General features: G+C 32.2%; 1 protein-coding gene across 2 annotated transcripts in view; it reads right to left on the reverse strand.

The window, feature by feature from the left end:
* Nucleotides 1–23626, reverse strand: part of LOC143076498 (sodium-dependent dopamine transporter-like) — a 76849-nt gene that overhangs the window by 23614 nt on the left and 29609 nt on the right. For both annotated transcript variants that reach the window (XM_076252314.1, XM_076252315.1), the window contains exons 3-6: nt 14686–14791; nt 5710–5883; nt 4597–4731; nt 310–628 (exon numbers count right to left, since the gene is read on the reverse strand). In XM_076252314.1, coding sequence (XP_076108429.1) covers nt 310–628; nt 4597–4731; nt 5710–5883; nt 14686–14752 — 695 coding nt within the window. In that variant the 5' untranslated portion in view covers nt 14753–14791. The remainder of the gene's footprint in view (nt 1–309; nt 629–4596; nt 4732–5709; nt 5884–14685; nt 14792–23626) is intronic.

Raw genomic sequence — 23626 nt, forward strand, 5'->3', positions numbered from 1 at the left:
CAAGAAAAATACCAAAAATACCAAAATCAAAGGGAATTCAAAAATGAAAGTCCTTTATGAAATAGCAAAATCAAAAGTATAGCAACTTCTAACGATTGGAAAACAATTGTCACATTCCTAACTTGGCACAGGCATTTCCTTATGTATAAAATGGTGAATTAAACCTTGTTTTACAGCTTTTGTTTAACTTTCAAAAAATATAAATTAACAGTTTAAATGTGAAATATTTATGTTCTAGTGATTAAAACATCTTATGGTCTTTTTTAAACATCTTCTATTGTTTTTAAAAAAAGCAGCACACATACTTACTTGAAATATTCTTCCGCAGGTGATGTTCGGAATATTCGGGTGACATTCGTCGTTATATTTGCACTTATATTACTGCTGGCAGTAACGGTTATTGGTTCAAATATTGAAAATGAAGTAGTCCCATTGGTTGAATTTGAGTCACTTAACGAACCACGGTATGTACCGTCATAACAATGTTCGGTATTCCATTCATGTCCACAAGAACTCCATGGAAGTTCACTTGTGAAAGAACTAAACAAGAAATGAAGGGCCCATGCTATGATGATATTGTAGAAAAAGTCTGTATAAAATGCAATTAAAACTACAGCCCAACCTATACCTGAAAAAGAATAAAATATAAGTTATTTCCCATGTATCCGGTTAAATTTCGAATGACAGATACTTAAAATAATATGTGTAAATTACACTAGAAACAAAATATTAAGTAAGATTTAAATATACAAACCGAATTCGAAATGTATAGAAGAAACTTGATTTGGTGTCCTTCTTTTCTCCTTTCTTTAGTCCATTATTTTCGATTCTTCATATGTTTTGCTCATTATTTGATCACCCCAATTTTTAAACTAAGTTTTACCTATTTTTTTTTTAATTTGTTTTTCCCTTTATTCCGCAGATTTTGCCCTTATTTTCTATACTGTAAACCACATCCAGACTCTTATATAGGCCAACACTATCAGTATAAGGCTTATTCTGTCTGAAAGTTGGTTGATAAATTAGGGAGTTTTAATTGATCCTTTGAATTGTTTAAGTTTTGTTATTTTGAAACGTTTTATAACTTAGTATATGCAGTAATGAATTTGCTAACTGTTGAAGGTCACACGTTGGCTTAACTATACAGTTCAATTTTAATAAGACAACATAATACATTTTGTACTTAATTTAATTTTAAAGAAGTTAAAGTCATCTAAATGAATTAGTGTATTTTACAGTCCACCCACATCGCTACAACGTGATCCTGGATGCAACCATACCACATTATCATTCCATATTCAGTGAGTCAAGTTTTCAATAGGATTTTTATTGATTGTAGTGAAGATTAACATAATTTTCACAAATATTTCTGTAAGCCTTTATTTAGCTTTTAATATGTCAAGGTACACGACACGTGTCATATTTTAATAAATAAAATTGAGAATGGAAATGGGGAATGTGTCAAAGAAACAACACAAAGCCACCAATGGGTCTTCAACACTACGAGAAAACTCCCGCAATAGATGTTTCATTCATAGCGTCCTTTGCTTGTTTTATGTAGTTGGATTATATCTATATGTGTAACAAAGCGTTGATCAACATCTAGTAAGTTTTAAAAAACTTAGTCCTGTGCTTTTGTATTTAAAGTACATCTTTTTTTGGTAACAATATGTCAAAACCCTTCCTGACACTTCTAAACAAAAGTTAAGAAAATTCGTTCGTCTTCCACTCCTAAGCTGGTTCTCGTCTGACTATTACACACTGTTTTTTTGTTAAAAAAAATTGTTGCCTTTTACAGTGTTCGGACGCATATCGTTAATATGGCAACTATTATTTAATAGGTCGCGTTTATGTATGTCGTATTGTTCTTTTTGTTTGCATCCTAGTTTTTTCTGCTTTTTTTCGTTGTTTTCCTTCTACAGTTGTTTCCCTCAGTTTTAGTTTGTAATGCTAATTGGTTTTTTTTTCTGTATCGATGTATGACTTTTGAACAGCGGTATACTACTGTTGCCTTTATTTGTCGAAAACTGATTAGGACTTGAGGGGAGGTTGTTGAGTAAATGACATCAGCTGCATGTACACATATTCCTAAGATAGAAAACTTTTCATTTTTTTGTATTATTTCTGTGTCGAATGTCTTTACTAAATTGAACTAAAGCTTATCCGTCTTATTGATATATATATATTATGAATGAAATAAAGACAGTCAAGTTTTTATTGAAATAAACGACGAAACTAATCAATATGAATCTATGTATAAAAAAAATTATATATAAAAACGTTGGAAACAAATTAGTTATGTAAAATCATTCACTGAAAAAAAGAACTGCTAACGATATAATTAGCACAGTAAATAGCTATAAACTACTCAAACAGATTTCTAATTTCCCATTAACAAGCACTGACGTATCAAAAATTAATCAAGACGTTGGCTTTTAACAAGAAATTTTCTGAAAGTGTGGAGAATTTCAAAATTTCTCGTGTCATTGATTTCATCAAACTACTAATTTTTCGTTTTAATATCTGTCAGCTGGAAACCAAGTTCACACGAGAAAAGTTTTTTTTTTTAAATAACCCAGATAGCTCGTTTAAAATTTGTGAATAAACGTGTTAGCGGCATAGATAATAAATCAAATTAATATTCAGCATATCTGAGACTAGCAGATGATGCTTACGTTGATTTTTTTTTTAAATATGCAATTGTGTTGCAGGATGAAAAATACGTATGAAAATATCAATTTGAAACTTGAAAGATTCGTTAAACAAACAAATGGTTTGAGTTTAAATTATTGCCAAGTCTAAATGTACTTAAAGTGCTTAAAGACATGATTTCGTTTTGATTATTTCATATCTATAGATATAAGAAGATGGGGTATAAGTGCCGATGAGACAACTTTCCATCCAAGTCACAATTTGTAAAAGTAAACCATTCTAGGTCGAAGTTTACTTATACTTTTGAATCCTTGTGTCCGCGTTAATGTATTTGATGCTTCTTTCCATCAATGATTTCTATTTTTTTTCCAGTTTTATAATAGAACAATTGAAAAAAAAGGAAATTATAACGTCTGACTTAACATATATTCCTCATTTCGTTTGCCCTCGGATGACCAGTGGTCAAAGTTGTTTTTACTTCTACTAGCCTGTCATGTTGTGAATTTAAATCCCGCAAGTTGCAGCTTGGGTTCGATTTATGACTTTTGAACACCAGTATACTACTGTTGTCTTTATCATTCGACTCCCATCTTAATTGACTAGGATTGTCGAAAGTCGCTGGCTCTCTCCTTGCACTCCAGCCTCTTCTACCAATAAAAACTTAACGCCACGAAATAACCAAAAGTAAGGAAAGTGGCTTTAAATACAACCAAGCAATCAGTCAATTACAGTAAAATTACATGAAAGTGTTAACAACAGGCATTACTGAACTACCCAGGGCGGAACGAAATTGCTCAATCCTTGTTTTCAAAGGATTTGAGATAGCTAATCTTTCGCCCTATTACGGACATTTTTGATAAAATAATTGTGAAAAATTGTTAGCATAAAAACCCAGCGTATGACCACCTTTGAAACATAGACCACCCGATTCCAGCCAAACAATTTGATAATAAAACAGTTAATTATTAGAGTACGATAATAAATTAAAATGCCAAAATAAACATACACACTAAATATATCGAATGATTGGCTTTTTGCGAAGCATTTCGATCACTATCATGTTATCATGTTTACCCAAAACACGTGTAACTGGAATGTTTAAAGCGAGGTGAACGTGTAACTGGAATGTTTAAAGATGATAAGCAGATATCAATCATTGCTATTTTCGTCAAGACATGCATGTGGTTATCTCGAATGGCTCTTTAACTTTCATGATTTATTGATTAACTTTAGGTCATCGGAACATTACTTACGTAGTAAGTATAATTACGCCTTCATTTCATGGTTGTTTAAGTAATTAAGAAATGATTTAAAAGTATTTCAAAATTATATGTTTGTACATAAAATAGCATGATGTATCTAGTAAGTGTTTAAATCACATTATCAACTATCCGACTCTAACAACATTTATTCGTTGAACATATTTGTGTACATTCTTTTTTTTATCAAAAGGCTAAGTACTCCGTTATATTTATTTATAACGCTGTTATAGATTTAGTTTAATTTATTGATTCCCATATTATAATAAATAAAATTGAGTTTGGAAATGACGAATGTATTAAAGAGACAACAACCCGACCAAAGAGCAGACAACAGCCCAAAGCCGTCAATGGGTCTTCAACATAGCGGAACAATCCCGCACTAGATGTGTCCTTCATGGTGTCATTTGTTTGAATTGTGTAGTTGGGTCATATTCACATTAGTAGGCAAGTGTTAATTAACACACATTCTGCACCACGACACCCGCATTAAACGCGCAAACGTGTAGACAGTCAAAGACAAAACGGCTATTCAGACAAATCTTCTAGTGAGAGTGACACTAACTTTCTCAGAGACCCGAATAGAGTCAACACACACAAGATCAATGTTATGTATTTTAAGTTAAACATGTTAAATATCCATAAACTGTAACATGTGTAATATATAAACCCCCATGCATGTTACCTTTAAAAAGAGGACACAGATTTCCCCAGCAAGTGATAGCTCCTGTCCTATTGAATTGACCCAAAGCCAATTCCATATAAAACAAAGGAATACCGGCTGCTACTAACATCATTACATATGGTATCAAAAAACATCCTGCAAATACAAAATGTATAGCAAGTATAACATTATATATAATTGCTTTTAAATCTGCGACCATCAAATTCCTTCCCAATTCAGTGACAATAACAACTCTTTTAACACATAACTGTTATCCACTTAGTGACACAGAAAGCAAGGTTAACACAATAGCGATATTCTAATTTTGAATACTGTTCATTTTTGCGGCCCTTTATAGCTTGTTATTCGGTGTGAGCCAAGGCTCTGTGGTTAAGACCGTACTTTGACCTTTAATGGTTTACTATTACAAATTGTGACATTGATGGAGAGTTGTCTCATTGGCATTCATATCACATTTTCTTATACCTAATTAATATTACTTTGCTGTAGTTTTATAAACAGTTGTATGAAAATATATACCCCAAATACTTTTTTCTTTTACATATAACAGTATATTTTCATAAGCTGTGTTCATTTTTATATCTAGTTTGGATGTAAAATTCTGATAGTTTTACATAATTTTGAAACAAGGCTAGGAAACATTATTGCGTATCTTAGATATTCCCGGTATTTGTTTTCCAAAATCAGGTTGCTTCTCTTATTTCTTTTTGGAAATATTTTTCATTAAGGTACGTTTAGCTGCAAGGTGACTTATGTCGCCGTTAATTCAAAGACAGTTCTTAACCATTCGTTTTTTGATGTGTTTTGTTATTTGATTATGCCATGTGATTATGGACTTTCCGATTAGATTTTCCTCCAAGTTCAGTATTTCTGTGATTTTACTTTTCACATGCTAATTTCATGATTTTTGCGTATATTTTTGATAGATTCTCAAGTACTTATTAAAAATGCACAAATTGATACAAAAAATCAGAACAGAAACATAGTTACTGTTCCTCATCTTAAGGTTTTCTGAAATAAGTCAAATAAATTGCTCACATTTTCTCAGTAAAATTGAAAAACAAATCGATAGCTTTGCGATGATTAAATATAAAATTTCTATAACTATTTTACCTCCCCCATTTTTATAGCAAAGGTATGGAAACCTCCAAACATTTGCCAAGTCGACAGCAAAACCTATCACAGACAATAAGAAATCTATCTTCTTGTTCCACGTCTCCCTCTCTTCCGGTTTCTCATCTATTTTATCCGGATTATCAAACGGAGTCTTCTCCGTCTTTTCCATTGCTACAAAGAATAAAAAAATATATTTAGATGATCTCTCTATAATCATGACTGACTCATTAACTTTGATGGGAATAAACGATTTTTCTTGATTACGGTAAAATAAATTTTTATTCTTTGAAAAGGAGAATTTTGATTTTTTCAAAATTCTGTATTTTATATTTCAAAGTGAAAAAAAAATTTAAAGACTACTCATTAACTTGTGTCTGCTTACAATTTGTATATTGTAAAAATATGAAGCACAAGTTGGAAGCTTTAAGTCTATTATAACATATTGACTCGACTATATTCTTATTAAGCTTGCAACAACAAAAATAGTTGTGAAAAAATATTTTGAAAATAGTTTATTGGAATAGTAACACAACAATAGAGCCAAAAAAAAAAAAAAAAAAAAAAAAAAAACACCCTAAAAAAAAACTCTAAAGGTCAAATACGGTCTTCTTTACTATATATCAAGATCCACATCTCCTTACATTAACATAAATTGGAAATCGGTCCAACTTCGACTAACAAAAAGCATTAACAAACTGCATTATAATGTTTTATATATCCAGGATCGAGTGAATACAAAAGTCCCAATTATGTAAAAGAGAGACGAAAGATACCAGAGGGATATTTAAACGCATAAGTCGTAAATAATCAGACAACGCCATGGCAAAAAGACCAACAGACAAACATTAGTACACAACAATAACATCATAAAAAACTGAACATTAAGCAAATGAAATGCCACCAAAAACTGGGTTGATCACAAATGCATCTCAAAGATAAGCCGATTTTGCTCCACATGTGGCACTCGCCGTGTTGCTTATGTTCTAACAATACGACTTTCTTTAATTTGACAGTGTTACCAATGCCAAATAAACCTAGAAATACGCTCCAAAAGCAAATTATTTACTGTTTTTTTTTAAATAATATATTAATGATACTTTCCCCATTTGTGATCACTTTCCTGGTATCCCAGCCGGGTATATGTGTAAAAGTTCCAAATATATGTATCACAGGGTTCCAACACATTAATTGTATCTTTCATTCTTGAAGAAACCAATATTTTTGGGTAATGTCCTAAGAAAATACATATATTATACCCCCCCCCCCCCCCCCCCCCCCAATTGAGAATGGTTCTTTTTACGCTGGCTTATGTATTGATCTATAAATATCTTTTTTCCGGTGATGCAATGTATTAAAAGTACAGTAGAGGTCGAAGTATAAATGCAATAGGAATTAGCACTCAGTCTTAAAAAGAAATCAATAGAGTATTTTTTTATTTAGTTATTCATACCATGAGTTATGTGTTATCAGGAAGTTCCTTTGTTAGAGATTTTCACTACTATCCTTTTAATAGAAGCTTAAACATAGAAGTGAATAACATTCCTTTCGAACATTATGATAGAAAATGTACTTCAATAGAATTTGGCAGATGTGCATTAAGTGAGTTCATTTTCATTTTTAAAAGTGTCAGTAATCCAGGGTAATTTGCTTTTTTAATAGATTAATGATGTAAGTGCTCTAAGGACTAAAATCGTTTTTCAAATGTCACTAATATACTACGCTTTTAACGCATGTAAGACAAATGAACATCGTATAGCGTAAATAACAGCCTGTCTATATAGCTAAAGCTGGATTTTAGATCAAACTTGAATAATTAAATGCAAAGATCATTTAAAAAGTAGAATATGTTTAACCACAAAGCTGTTCAAAATGAAGTTATCAATAGGAAATACGAAGAAAAATGCCTTTGAGGTTACATTTAAATTTAGTTTTCTTTTGCACAGATTTAGATTTAATTTATAACAAGAAAAACCGAAGGGTTTATTGTTAACGAGGATTGTTGCTATTGAAGCATCCATTAAATGTTGAAATCTTTTTAAATTTCCGGCAAAATACAGATGAAGAAAACAACCCAAAACCACCAATGAGGCTTCAACACAACGATAAAATCCTAGCACAGAGGCGGGCTTCATCTGGTCCCTAAACATAAAGGTGTACTCCGAAAACATATAAATGACCCCCCCCCCCCCCCAAAAAAAAAAAAAAAAAAAAACACACACACACACGCAAGAAGAATAAATGCCACGGAGTAAGTAAAAAATAATCTTTTTAGGTGCTCATTTTTTAACAGTTCTTTTAAAAAGCTTATTATTTTGAAACAAAGTAGCGAACAATCGACTTAAATTTAAATATCATTTGTGTGAAAAAAAAAGCATTTTGCCTTATGTCAAGAGTTTGGTTAGGAAACTACACTCTGATAGCACTGTCTGACTCTTATATAAATAGGGAAATATCGTATTTCCAATTTCACAATAAATTGTACGGAAATGCTTTCCCTTGTATAGTTTCTTTTGTTGACACTTATAAAACTGCAATTTAAAGCAATACAATTCTGTAATGAAAATTGACGTATTTGTTACAGATATCGGATAACGTGTTTAAGATAAATCATAACTACAGAATAATATCCATGATAAATAGGTCTGATAATATCTGGATGTATTATTACGATGTTGTCTTGAAATTAAATATCTCTTTAGTCATTCAATTAATTTCAAATGTCGTTTAACGCCTAAATAGACTTTATCAAGAGAGAAACTTCAATTGCTCATTTGGGCGCTTTTAACAGAACTATAGATCTCTTTGGCGTTTTGATATTAAAACGTTAAAAGGACTGAGAACTATATAACGACAAAACGTTTCTTGTCTTTGTGTTGGTTAAACAACGCATGTGATGGGAGTAGATTTGTAATCGATATTTTTCTAATAAATATCTCTGTGTAAAAGGTAAGGTAGAATTACAGCAATATATCAAGGGGCATATATTTTTAATAAAATGTCTCACATCCTACGACTCTCTAACTAGCACATAAGACTATAGTATAGTATTCTCATATGAGGCTCAGTATGCGGTACGGTTTGTTTGGTACGGAACATACAAGTACAAGGATTAGAGCGTATGGTACAGAACATGCCATACAAGTACATAAATTAGAGCGTATGGTATAGAATATGCCACGAAGAGTGTGTGGTGACGGGTCTGCATTACGGAGCGTTTAATACGGGTCATGACATACAAGCTGTAATGTGATACAGGGTATGCAGTTCCGGATTTTTTATGCCGGACATGCCGTACAAGTTTGTGATACATGGTACGCGGTACGGACGTTTAATGCAGGACATGCCATACAAATTTGTGATACAGCGTATGCGGTACGGGCGTTTGATGCCGGACATGCAATGCAAGTATGCGGTACGGAACAATCGATACGAAATATACCGTACAAGGTATACGCGCCATAGTTTCAAATGTTACTTTTATATAAGACATTTTATATCACCAGCTAAATATACATAGTTATGAATACAACAACAGAAGTATCTGTTACAAAAAAAAAAAAAAAACAAGAAAAGGGTAGATAATCTTGAAGATACGAAAAGACTGAAATAGTCTGAATTCGAGACAAAGTTAATCTTTTTGCTTCTAAAAGATTAATTAGAAAAACTGCTAACCTTTTTCAAAGATAATAAAATCATTAATCTCAATTCTTTTTTGCCAGTAGTGTTTCGAAAAGTAATTAACTGCACCAAGAATTGTTCGACAACGATTTGAATGTTCCTTTGGTATCTTCTGTTTCTCTTTAAAACATATTAAATTTTTTTAAGATAAATAAGGCCGTTAGTTTTCTCGTTTGAATTGTTTTACATTGTCTTATCGGGGCCTTTTATGGCTGACTATGCGGTATGGGCTTTGCTCATTTTTGAAGGCCGTACGGTGACCTATAGTTGTTAATGTCTGTGTCATTTTGGTCTTTTGTGGATAGTTGTCTCATTGGCAATCATACCACATCTTCTTTTTTATATATTAATACTGTATTAAACATTATGAGAATAAGGGTATTTATTGAATTCGCAATTCCAGATTTAAAGCCATCCTGAGATGTATTCTGTTATATCACACAGTATATAAATAACAAGAAATAAAGGTAAGTAGTGTGATAGCCAATACCCTACTTTGGTCAGCAAACAAGGTAATGAAAATGTTTTAAAAGAAACAAGTGTGTTACACGACTTGGTGTATATATATATTCAATATATACAAATAATTGTAACAAAAATACAGAATTTATTTGTACGAGCTTTAAATTATGATAACGTTTTTGTAAATAGTGAACAATAATTTTCAGAAGTAATAACTTGAAAAGATTTTTGATTCCTTTAAAAAATTGTCAAAAATGAGAAACGAATTTTATCCCTATTTTTCTTCTTATTCACAGTGATCATAAATCCGTTTTTTCAATCTCCGCTATTGTTTTTATTTCTAAATTGAGTAATATCTAGTAAATGTGATAATTTCAAAATTCGAAGTGTAAGTGTATTTTTTCACTAAAACATCGTTTGGCTGACACTTTAAGGTCATCTAATAGACGTGTGACGAACAGTCAAAAAAAAAAAAAAAAAGAATGTAAAATTCATTATTGTATATTCTATAAGCTGTATTGCTTCTAAATAAAGTATTATTATTATTATTCTATATTATTATACCGTTTGAACCCGAAAAAACCGAAATTTCTGCACTATCGTCTTGCTCAAAACTATTGCACCCTAGTTTGTATTGTAAAATGGCTAATTGCAGTACAAACGTTTTTTTTCGTAACTTTTGTTGCGTGTAAATAGCCTGCACGTTAAACTCAAGTATGTTTTACAAATAATGCTGCATCTTTTTTCTTGCAATCTATGGCCTATAATTTGCTGACAAGTGTTTGTTGTTGATCAATGTTCGGATTGCACTATTCAGATTTGACTTAATAGCAAATCAAAGCTATTCATTCCAAATTATTTATTTAGTTCCCGTCAGTGACTACTTACAAAGCACAAACAATTCAGGGAGACTATAAACACCAGAATCAATCTGGTCATGACAAATTTCCGCATATTTTTCTTGATTCTATTGATTCTTTGGCGTTCGGTACTAAACTCTTTAAGAGTTACCGAATCATATAAAAGCTGAATAAACAGACACTTTGAACTAATTGAATATACATACTCAAATGTAAAGCTAAAGGTGCTTTGTTCAACTGATCGTAAAGCAATGTAAATAATTGTCTATTGGCTATTTATCGGAATCTTGTTTTTGAATACTTGTTAACATTATTGATAAATACTCCAAAACCTGGAATACAATTTGCCGACTAAAGTCTCAAGGTTAGTTTCCATTCTGTAAAAAATTATACCTTCATTAAATCTGAAATCCAATAATAAAATGAATCAGAAAAAAATCTTTCATTCTTTTATTAGTTATATGATATTCTTTCATTGTGAAAAAAAAAAATCAAGGATTATTTCATTTTTTAAAGAAAAAATTGATGCAAGCATTAATAAAGAAAACTGGCGAAAACAATAAGGAGAAATAAACAAGAGCTCACAAGATCCTAAATTGCTCACCTTAACTGTTCGCCTTAAATCTTTCATCAGATGCAATAAGTGGCTTAAAATGCTGTCATTTTTATATCTGTCTTTTATATCTGTCATATTTTCTTCGAAAGCCATTTCTTTTTGTCACCACTTATTACATTTTAGCCACAGTGACAAAAACAGTTTCAGAAGAGAAGATTTTCAAAGTAAGAAAACATGATAAACTAACGGTACATAAACTTTTCTGTATGAACAATAACTCCTTAAGAGATCAAATGACACTTTTGTTATTTAATCTTATGTCGCAGAACATTTTTGATGTTTACAGTTTATCTTTATTTATAATAATAATCAAGATAATAACCAAAAACTGCAAAATTTCCTAAAAATAACCAATTTAGTGGCAGCAACTCCACAATGGGTTGTTAGATTTATCTGCAAATTTCAGGGCTGATAGAAAGAATATAACCTCATGAACATTTTTATCACTTGTCAGATTTGCTCTAAATTCTTTAGTTTTGGAGATATAAAGCCCTGTGTTCTATTTTTAGCCATGGCGGCCATGTTTTTGACGGAACAAAAAATAAAACACAAACTTTATTCTAGATACAATAAGAATCATTCAGCTCAAATTTGGTTGGAATTGGTTCAGTTGCTTCAGAGGAGAAAATGTTTGAAATAGTTAACACCGGACGGACGACGACGAAAGCCATGTGATGGCAAAAGCTTATGGAAAGGTGAGATAAAAAATGGCATGATGAAAAAGAGCACAATAACAAATACACTAGAACTGTAAGACTGTCAATTGAAGTTACTGGAAAATTTACAAACTAAAGGTTATTCCGACTTTGAAATGTGTTTACACGTTGTAATAAAGAAAAACAAACAAACATAAACGATCTTTATCAAATAAAATGCTTGAAGAATAGATAATTACACGAATACTGGTGATAATAAAACAAGCCTTTGTAGGATGTTACAGAAACGTATTTTAGAATTTTAGATGAAATAGAGAAAATCATATTTTTTCCAAGACTCTAAAATTGGTATAGTACAGTTATATTACCATGCACAACTCTCATATTACTTTGACTTATAACTGTTTCATTTTTTTACATTGTAGCTTGGATGGAGAGTTGTCTCATTGGCACTCATTCCACATTTTCTTATTTCTATCAGTCACAGAATAAAGTCAATGCATAGTTGTCAGTATTTAGAATATCAATTTATAGTTTGTAAATTATGTTCAAGAAAATAAAACATCATTTGATATCCTATTTAACCAAATAGTATATATCAGAAAAGTTTTTGTCCATTAAAGAGAAATTGATCATTTTTACAATTGAATACATAGATAAATATAAAGAGGTGTAAGGTTTAAATTAATAAGAATCCAGTCCATCAAAAGTAAACCAAAGCACAATAACTGATTTATCTAGTATCGTTGGCCGCTACGATGTAGTCCAAATGTGGCGTTAAATCACCAACAATAAATCTAGTACCGTTCTTCTTATGAATGTGCCTGTGGTCATGTGTCTTCTAAGGGAGCTACCATTTGATTTTTATGGGGGGGGGGGGGGGGGCTAGGATGAAAAATTTTGTCCTGCATTTTTTTTAAGTTGTAATCTCTGTCCTGCCTTATTCTTTTTTATAGTTTATCCTGACTTTTTTTTACCTAAATTGTCATCCTGACTTTTTTTTTTTGCAAGTGGGTCATCCTGCCTTTTTTTTTACTCAAAATTCCTGTCCTGCCTATTTTTTTCAAATTTCATCCTAGCCCCCCATAAAAATCAAATGATAGCTCCCTAAGTAATACCAAGAGTAACAACTAAATCATATTGCACCTATCGGTTCTTTGCGTTCTCTCTTGTATCTCTGCACTTTGATATTATACTCGTTGGAATAAAAAAAAAAAAGTTCCAGGGACTAAATATTACACTATGTGGTTGTAAGAGGCAAGCATAACACCTCGCCAGTAGTTTTATCCACCTAAGTGTGTGCTGTTTGTTCATGTGTTTAAGAATATGCTATACATGACATAGCTTGTATAATCTCTGCAAAGGATGGTTATTAGCGACTTGACTTGGGGATGAGCGGGTTCAGATTAAGCGTAAGGGAACAAAGACTTGTCTACAGCAGGTTGAATACTTTGTTAGATTGTTGTAAGCTGGAAAGTCGATATCAATTATGACCAGTTTTTTACAGCCAATTTCATTGCGTGTGTAGAATAAGGTATAATGCTTGGTTAGCTTGCTTGTTAACTGAACCGTGAAGTCATTATAAGTTAGGTAAAGTACCCTCCTTTAAGTTTAGACTAGTCCGATAGATAACTAATTTATCTGGCTGTAAGACTAGTCAATTTCGAAAGGAGGGTAGTATACCTTACCAAGGTTCCGGCAACATGCAAGCTAACCAAGTTTCTGTCTTTCGCTACACACTCAATGAAATCGGCTTTAATAGATAATGAAATAAACACACAAAACTGAAAATAAAAAAGAAGATAATTCATTTAATCGGATGCAGTGCTTACAAATGTAATTTGGACGGAAATTCGATGCGTTATTGAACAAAATCAACCGAGTAAAATCTAAACAAACATTTACAATTATCAATATTTTTACTTTATATATTTTGTTTTAATAACTGTTTTGATATGGTAACATCTGCGCCAAAAAATCGTCATATTGATTTCAAATTTTCTTTAATCTTTTATTTAAAGAAAAATATTAGTTTAAGTCAATGTATACGTATGTATGATTTATATTTAGTTAAATGTAGTAGCTTCAAATGAAAAATCTAACTGATGACGAAAATTGCACATTACAAGTCAATGATCTCAAATTCTAGTTTATTTTTTATTGCTTATCATAACGTTTAAATGCATGAAGGTAATATATGTGTTAGGAAGTGCAAAAAGATTGGACTCGGCTATATAAAAACGTCAATCGGAAATACAAAGTTGCATGTGTTGGCATGATTTATCATTGATTTTGGTCATAATTATAAAACAACTATTTACAAAACGTTGAATTTTTCGTAATGCATTTTTTTCTTTCCCACTTAACTTAGACGCAGTTGACAAAATCTTTCGGAATTTTGAGTCTTTATTTGAGCGTCTCTGATGAGTTTTATGTAGGTGTTGCATACATTTTAAAACTGTCATCATTGATGAGTTTATTAATTACTTAGAACTGATTTTATATAAACTTAAAATTGTTAATGAAAATGTTTTTTTTTTCAAAATTGAGAATCTTAGATAACGTGAGTTGATGTTTTGAATAAATGGTAAATATTGATTTGGAATCAAGTATTAATTTGGGATCAAGTATTAATTTGGGATCAAACATTCAAAAATTCTTTAACATGAGATAAATGAGAAATGAAAGTTTGACTACATACCTAGAGGCGTTGTTTCCACCACTGCATTTACGGACAGTGGCTTAACGTCTGCTTCAAAGTCATTCATTCTGAGTTAGTAAATTACGTCATCACTGTGTAAGCGTCACTGAAAAAATCCGAAAAATCAAATCTTAGAATATATTCTTTTTTTTATCCAATATCAATGTTCATAGCTATTTTTGTACAGAGTTTAAACTTGTACTATAAAATTCACACAACAACGTTGTCACTATTTTTTGACAGTCCCTTGCTCAATTATTAGCAAGCACCGACTCTCGTCAACTCAGCAGTCACTCGGGAAAGTTCGGAAAGCCAACGATCCTGATTCGGAAGTTGTCTCTTGCTATGTTAGATTGTTAACTAAATCTACGGGGTTAACTTTTAATACATATACTATCTAAAATCGATGTCAATTTGTCTATTTATCAGTAGCAGAAGTTTTAACTCCAATTAATGCACTGAAAACTTTGTACAAATAACTTAGGATTTCAAAGTGATTACAAAAACTTTATCAAGCTTTATAGGAATAATCAACATTTGTTTGTTAATAGACGTTTCTGAAATGATGAAACCTGAAAAATTCGATACATTATAGCAATTATTTGTATGAGTCTTTTATGTGAAAATGAATTTAAATGATCCAAATGGTCTGTGAATTATACTTGAATCGTGGTCACCCCAGACTGTCACTTAAGATATTTTAAGTTAAATGAATAATAATGAAACATTAATTGATACTCGATATTTCTACAAGTGGCTAAACTAATATTGTATTATTACTAAAATACTATTTAGAATACTGTTTGAGCTGACGTATATGGGCATATGATATTTTGATAACTGAAATTATTTTTGTACATTTTACAAAGAATTTAAACATTTTAAATATTTTCTTTTAAGTTCAGGTTTAAAAAAAATGCCCTTAATTTGTATTTCAAATACACCGTTGTATGAATAGCTTTTGGTAAATATTTAAATTCGATTTCTGTTAGATTTAAAAACTATTTGAATCTGATTTTTATTTTGTTGCCTTTTATTATTGACAATTACTAAGCTAACTTATAAAAAGTTTGTGTTGTATTTTAATATCTATATAGAGTGTTAGCTTTACGTATAACACAGGTTTCAAGTAGAGTAAAAAGTATGCAGTGTTTTTGACACGGCGATAAGGAAAGGAAACGTCTTCCATTGTCATACAATACTATACTTAGGTAAATAATTTCTGACTTCGAATTATAATAATCATTAAGATTAACATGTATTGTTTGTATCTATTAATAAAATCGCAATCCAAAAAAAAAAAAAAAATAGTATTTATCATTTGTACGAACTGTGTCCCTAGCTCTTAGCGCTTTTGTTCATTGAATGTAACGAATTACATAACTAAACCTTAGAAGAACTCAAGGCCAACCGTTGGAGATTTATATAGATGAAAAATTCTCTATATATATCGAAGCTAAGATTTTTTGTCTAAATATACAAATATATATTCAGATAAGCGCTTGTTTCCAGTGTCGTTTCGGATTTCAAAAGATACGTTTTTTTTTTTTAAACTTTGCAATAAAAGTTAAAGAGATGATTTCTGTATTCCTCTATCTCCAGGATTAAAGAGAGAAGGACATCACATCCTTATTGTTGAAGATAACAATGTAAACCAGAATAGACATGTTCCTAACCCTTCTTTTTAATAGGCTTACAGATAAAGATTTTGATAACATTGTTGCTATTTTATCAAGTGCGTCAGGTATTAGATTACTCTCAATTTGCTAATTTTACCTGAAACATTTTTTCTCTTTTTGCGTGGAATAATTGAACATATTTAGGGGGCTGGCGGGTCTAAATCATTTTTTTTATTTAATATAGGATTTCTCTATATTTTTCTATAAATGAACTTTATCTTATACGAACTAGAAAAATGAATTAAAAAAATGGGGTCACCGTTCATTTACGCTCACAATCTGCCTTCGAAAGAAGCATACATTTTTGTTAATGTCCTTTTTTTCTGTTGAACTAATAGGAGAAATAGCGGTAATATCGAAATAAAAAAGGAACTAAATTACAGAAATCGCTTAAATTTTACAATTATTTAGTTTATGAACAGCTTATTTGAAAACAACAATAAAAAATATAGGTCACCGACGAGTTAAAAAAGATATTTCAATTTTAATGCCAAAAAAATGGCATTTTTGACCAAAGGGAGATAATTTGGAGCTTTTTCAATGATAAGTCACCTGGGGCCAACACGAATTGATTTTGTGGAATGATTTTTGCACCATATGATAAAGTAACAACTACTTAAGGTAATAAATAGAATTTGTAATGAAAAAATAAAGTTTATTTTTTTTTCTGAAAATCTTATACCCGCGAGCCTCCTTAATATGGGCATCTTGTACTTTTCATTATGAAAATAGAAAGATATTGTATGAATGCCAATTAAATATGTATCTACCAGACAACAAATTTAACATAATGTGTAACAATAAAAAAAAAACAACGGCCTGATCCATACACAAAGAACGAACAGTACAAAACAGATAGATTAAAGACAGCAAGTAACGACATCAAAATAAATAACACATCTACAGCGTACTGGCAGTTGGACCCTTTATATGAAATACACACCTACAGCGTACTGGCAGTTGGGACATATATAAGATACACATCTTCAGCTTACTGGCAGTTGGACCCTCTATAGGAGATACATATCTACAGCGTACTGGCAGTTGGACCAATATAGGAGATACACATCTACAGCGTACAGGCAGTTGGGCCCCCTATATGAGATACACATATTAATCTTACTGGCAGTTGGACCCTCTATATGAGATACACATCTACAGCGTACTGGCAGTTGGTAACGCTATAGGAGATACACATCTACAGCATACTGGCAGTTGGACCCCATTAGGAGATACATATCAACAGCGTACTTGCAATTGGACACTAAAGGAGATACACATCTATAGCGTTGTGGCTGTTGGACGTCCTAAAAGAGATACATATTTACAGCGTAATGTCAGTTGAATCCTCTATCGAAGATACACATATGCAGCGTATTGCAGTTGAACACCCTAAAGAAGATACACATCTAAAGCGTACTGGCAGTTGGACTCTAAAGTAGATACACATCTACAGCATATTGGTAATTGGAACCTTGAGAAGATAAACAGCTACAGCGTACTGGCAGTTTGCTAACCTATAGGAGATACACATCAACGGCGTACATGCATTTGAATCCCCTATAGGAGATATACATCTACAGCGTTCTGGCAGTTGAATCCCCTATAGGAGATACACATCTACAGCGTACTGGCAGTTGGATCCTCTGTTGGAGATACACATCTACAGCGTACAGGCAGTTGGACCCTCTGTTAGAGATACACATCTACAGCGTACAGGCAGTTTCCCACCCTATAGGAGGTACTCATCTACAGAGTACTGGCAGTTTGACCCTCTGTTGGAGATACACATCTACAGCGTGAAGGCAGTTTGCCACCTTATAGGAGATACACATCTTTAGCGTACTGGCAGTTGGATCCCCTTTGGGAGATACACATCTACATAGTACTAGCAGTTGAATCCCTTAAAGATAATACACATCTACAGCGTACTGACAGTTGGACCTTCTATAGGATATACACATCTACAGTGTACTGGCAGTTGGACCCTCTATAGGAGATACACATCTACAGCGCACTGGCAGTTGGACCCTCTATATGAGATACACATCTACAGCGTACTGACAGTTGGACCCTCTATAGGAGATACACATCTACAGCATCCTTGCAATTGAACCCTCTATAAAAGATACACTTTTACAGCGTACTGGCAATTGAACCCTCTATAAAAGATACACATCTACAGCGTACTGGTAATTGAACCCTCTATAAAAGATACACATCTACAGCGTACTGGCAATTGAACCCTCTAAATGAGATATGCATCTTCAGCGTACTGACAGTTGAATCCCCTATAGGAGATACACATCTACAGCGTAGTGGCTGTGGAATCCCCTGTAGGAGATACATCCCTACAGCGTACTGGCAGTTGAACACTTTAGGAGATACACTTATACAGCGTACTGGCAAATGAATTTGAATCCCCTATAGGAGATACATATTTACAACGTACTGGCAGTTGAATCCCCTACATGAGATACACACCTACAGAGTACTGGCAGTAAAATCCTCTTTAGGAGATACACATCTACAGAGAACTGGCAGTTGAATCCCCTATAGGAGATACACATCTACAGAGTACTGGCAGTTACATCCCCTTTAGGAGATACACATCTACAGAGAACTGGCAGTTGAATCCCCTATAGGAGATACACATCTACAGAGTACTGGCAGTTGAATCCCGTATAGTAGATACACATCTACAGAGTACTGGCAGTTGAATCCCCTATAGGAGATACACATCTACAGAGTACTGGCAGTTAAATCCCCTTTAGGATATACACATCTATAGAGTACTGGCAGTTGAATCCCCTATAGGAGATACACATCTACAGCGTACTGGCAGTTGGACCCCCTTTAGAATATACACACCCTATAGCTATAGGAGATACATATCTACAACGTACTGGCTGGTTTACTGCAACTTGTGGAAATTACTAAGTTGTACTTAAGTATAGCAATGATGTATGTCAAACACGAACAGTAGTGTGTCCACAGGGCGAAAGCATTAGTTTGTACATCAAACGTATTAGTAGTAAGCGCCTACTGCTAGCTTGTAGCTCAATACTACCAACCATCAATAGAAAGAGTGTAGATATTTATGCGCTTCAACTTCGTACTTTATTTGGCCTTTTCATTTTTTTCGGAATCGAGCGTCACTGATGAGTCTTTTGTAGACGAAACTTGCGTCTGGCGTAAATGCAAAATTTAATCCTGGTATATATGATGAGTTTATTTATATCTAATAACATTTTGTACTATACAAACTAGCAGTTAGTACTAGAAACATATTAGTGTTTTATAAATATTATAAAAAAACTATCCATCAAAGTTAAATGTCAAAGATAAAAGCAATTATAGGTCACTATTCAGCCTTTAACAATGACAATATCCGTCCTGTATAGTTAGCTATGAAAAGCACCGACATGAAAGATGTGAAATGAAAATAAATAATAAAATTAAAAGATACAATTTACGAAATACAAATAAGACAAAGTTAACAAGTACCAACTACAGCCACTAAACTACAAGCTCCACATTGTGACAGGCACATAGAGAATGTGGTGGAACAGTGGTGTTGCAGAACAACATAAGAACAATCTGGAAAATCATTTGTAAAACTCATTAAATCAGTCCGGAGCATAATTAAACCAAAATAACATATAAACAATAGACAAAACGCAACATAAAAACTGTTGCTGTGTCTTATTATATTTTCAATTTATTTGGTTAACCGTAATGTTTCACCCAATAAAAGCAAACAAACGCTGGTTATACGCAGATGTCACGCATACTTTTGACTTGCAAATAGTAGAATTGAATATCGAAGAATATGGGTTGTCTACACCAAAGATAAACTGCTTTTGCTTTGACAAATTTGTTGTAAAAAAACGTATTTATAGCTAAGTTATCGCCTATGCAAACAGACACTTTTCTATATTTTATCGTGATATCTACATATTACATCGACTACAATGCATTTTCAAAAGTATTGAATGTGATGTTTTAATTTTCGTTACATTCGTATATTATCAAAATATATTATTACTAGCAATAACTTTTCTCGTTTCAGCTTTTGTATATAACCATATTAATTAGATATAACCGATATGAATGTCAATGAGACAAATCTCAATTCAAGCCACATCTTAGAAATGTAAACCCATTATAGGTCAATGTACGGTCTTCAAAACGGAGGCTGTGTTCGTCATTAAATTGAAACGATTTCCGCGGAGTAGTCCGGTACTAGAGATTATAGAGTATGTTTTGCTGTACTGTTCAATAATATTCAAAATTCCCATTGCTCTGGTTTTTTTTAACTACATAGAAAAGCCTTCCTGATGTTGCCAGAAAGACAGTGTGACCTTCTAACAGGTGCTTAGTAAAGCGCGATGAAGATATTGACGTCATAATTAAAGTTCAATAGGATATTTAAGATAATGCACTTACAGAGCTCAAGATTGATGATAAAGTTCAGGATTAATGACGGGGAAAGCACATCATCAATGTTTTGTTAAATGTTTTTAGAAGTGAATAGTACATTGATAGTGAATCAGAAATATTTTAATTAACTGTATAAGTCTAAATTATATACCTATTTTTACTGCAAAAAGATAAGGCAACACAATTTCATCATGTTTAAAATGTGCGTTTAGTTAATAGGTCGATTTCTTTTGACATACTTCACAGTGTAGATACTATTCTGTACGCTATCCGGAAGTCGAGATTTTCGAAGCGAGAACTTTTTGGATCACATTTTAAATTTGTTTGATGTGCTATATTAAACGGTAAAATGTTCATCTGTACATTGCTTAATGATTAATTCAGCTGACATCTATATTCACAAATGGTTTAAAATTAAATTTAGCACATTCATTATTCGTATCTTTGCCTTAATCAAGAGATTTTCAAGTGCATCACTAAGAAAAATCAGTCGGTGAACCTAAAAACAATCTTTTTGCACCCTTACTGTACAAATTAACGTAAGAACCAGACTTAATTTACTAAATAAAGTATATTTAAAGTTGTGGTAAAAGATTCAGCCAGATCTTTGAAGCCAGAAATAAGAAAATTACACTTGTTTGAATTTCTCACTGTACGATCAGTCTCGCTTGTATATTTTGAAACTGTATGATCAGTCTTTATTTCACTGTATTCTAGTGGTGATTTCAAAGTTATTTACGATACATTAAAAGATGGCATTTTTCTAAATAACACAAATATATTTTAATAAATTCACATCCTGAAAACTTATCAAACATGTTTTAGCTTGATAGCGTGTACTCGACTTACTACATTAAGTATAAGGATGTTTGAATGTTGCTGAAATAAGAGAAAGTTTTTTTTTGTTTATATAAAATTCAAAAATGTCCTCCGTTATACTTTAAATTGTATTTTTATTTAATTGTTATATAAAAATGCATGTATTTACAAACAATCGAGGCCGTACTGTAGCCTATAATTGATCACAGTTCTTTCACTTTGTTTTGGATGTAGATCTGTCTCTTTCACACTCAATTGTACACCACTTTGTAAAGCGGTGGTTTATAGTGGTAATGAAGTCCGTCTTTCCGTTGGTCCGTTGGACCGGTACAACATGTTTCGCCGGTTTTGTAAGCGCATCTCCTCATAAACCACTTAATTTACATTGGGGTTTCCAAACATTTTTAAATAGAGAGGAGGTCCAATCCAGGAGAAAAGTCATTAACAAATATAGGTCACCGTATGGCCTTCAACACATGATAAGCAAAGCCAATACCACAAAGTCAGCTATAAAAGGCCCCGAAATGACAATGTAAAACAATTCAAACGAGAAAATTAACGGTCTTATTTATATAAAAAAAACGGAATGTATTTCGAATTTTATTAAAATCTTTTATGGGTTTTCAAGATACGGTCTTGAACATTGCATTATATGGGGGCACCCATCAGGTATTTCCAACCTTGACCTCCAAAACCAACTGTTAAACTTTTGTAAAATTGCTTCATTTTTAATCAATTAACGTATTATGGACCTTCTATTTCGAATTTTTGGTAAAAATGTTTTTGATATTTTTATATCTAAAATACGGACTTTGTCATAACCTTATATTGGGCGAACCTATTTTATATCCTACACTTCCTTCAGACACTTGTCATAACTTAATGAATCTTTTTTTTCCAGATTCCTTATCATTAAATTCAATAGTGAACCTCTTATTTTGATTTTTCGAAAATTCACCAGTTTTCTATTTCCATGATAAGGACTTTTCCACTACCTTATTGGGTGGTACCCGTTTACTATACGCAAATTTCAAAAACTTACCATATATTAATAAAACTTCCTCATATTCGTTATTAAATGATGCCCCTGTGCACCTATAATTTAGTTTTTTTGGTGGTTTATTTTTTTTCCAAAACATGGACTATAGAAGTGGCGGAGTATAATTTCGTTAATTCTTTCCTCAATACCGAAAGTTTTTAAACAAAGCTTTCTCTATTTTTTTTTTTGTCATTTTAAAAGAGACAGGCTTGATGTATGTTATCACCAATTTGTCAACAGCAGACGGTGTAAATAGTCTTTAAAAATGTAATCGTTAAACAGACAACTGCAACGACACAAAGGTCCACAAGCGAATCATGTATTGCTTTTTAGGCATTTGATTTTAAGTAAGACTGACGGGGAAAAAATATAATTATTTTGCCGTCTACAAAAATCATCAGAAATATATTTGTAATTGTCTGATGAAAGAATTTACACGTTATAGTTCCATGGACACAATCATAATATCACTTAGACACGTATATACCTTCAAATTGCCGTTTTTTTTCCCTTCAAAATCACGACTGGTCATACAGACAAAAAAATCTGAAATCGCTTCTAGAATACAGTCAGTTTTAGACTGATCGTACAGTAATTTATTTTGGGATCCTCAAGGAAAGCATATTTTTTATTTGAAATACGAACATTCTACTTAAATACGGTAAGAATATTGAAACAGTATATATTTAACTGTAAACTGATGCAAATATTTGCAATAAAAGATTAGTTGCTTTGTACTACGAGAGCAAAATTGTCAATCGATTTCACTTTTTTCTATGAAGTTGGCGTGATGCACACGTATATTTCATATTCTACTGCATGTTTTTGTTACAGTTACTCATATTTATGATGCTATACATACTTTTAAGATGTGCAAAGCACTTAATAGATATAGGAGTAAACAAATGATGAAAAAAAGCACCAAAACAAAACCGTTCTGTTAGCCAGTTTGAAATCCTCG

This window comes from Mytilus galloprovincialis, chromosome 5 (assembly GCF_965363235.1).
Source record: "Mytilus galloprovincialis chromosome 5, xbMytGall1.hap1.1, whole genome shotgun sequence".
NCBI lineage: Eukaryota > Metazoa > Mollusca > Bivalvia > Mytilida > Mytilidae > Mytilus > Mytilus galloprovincialis.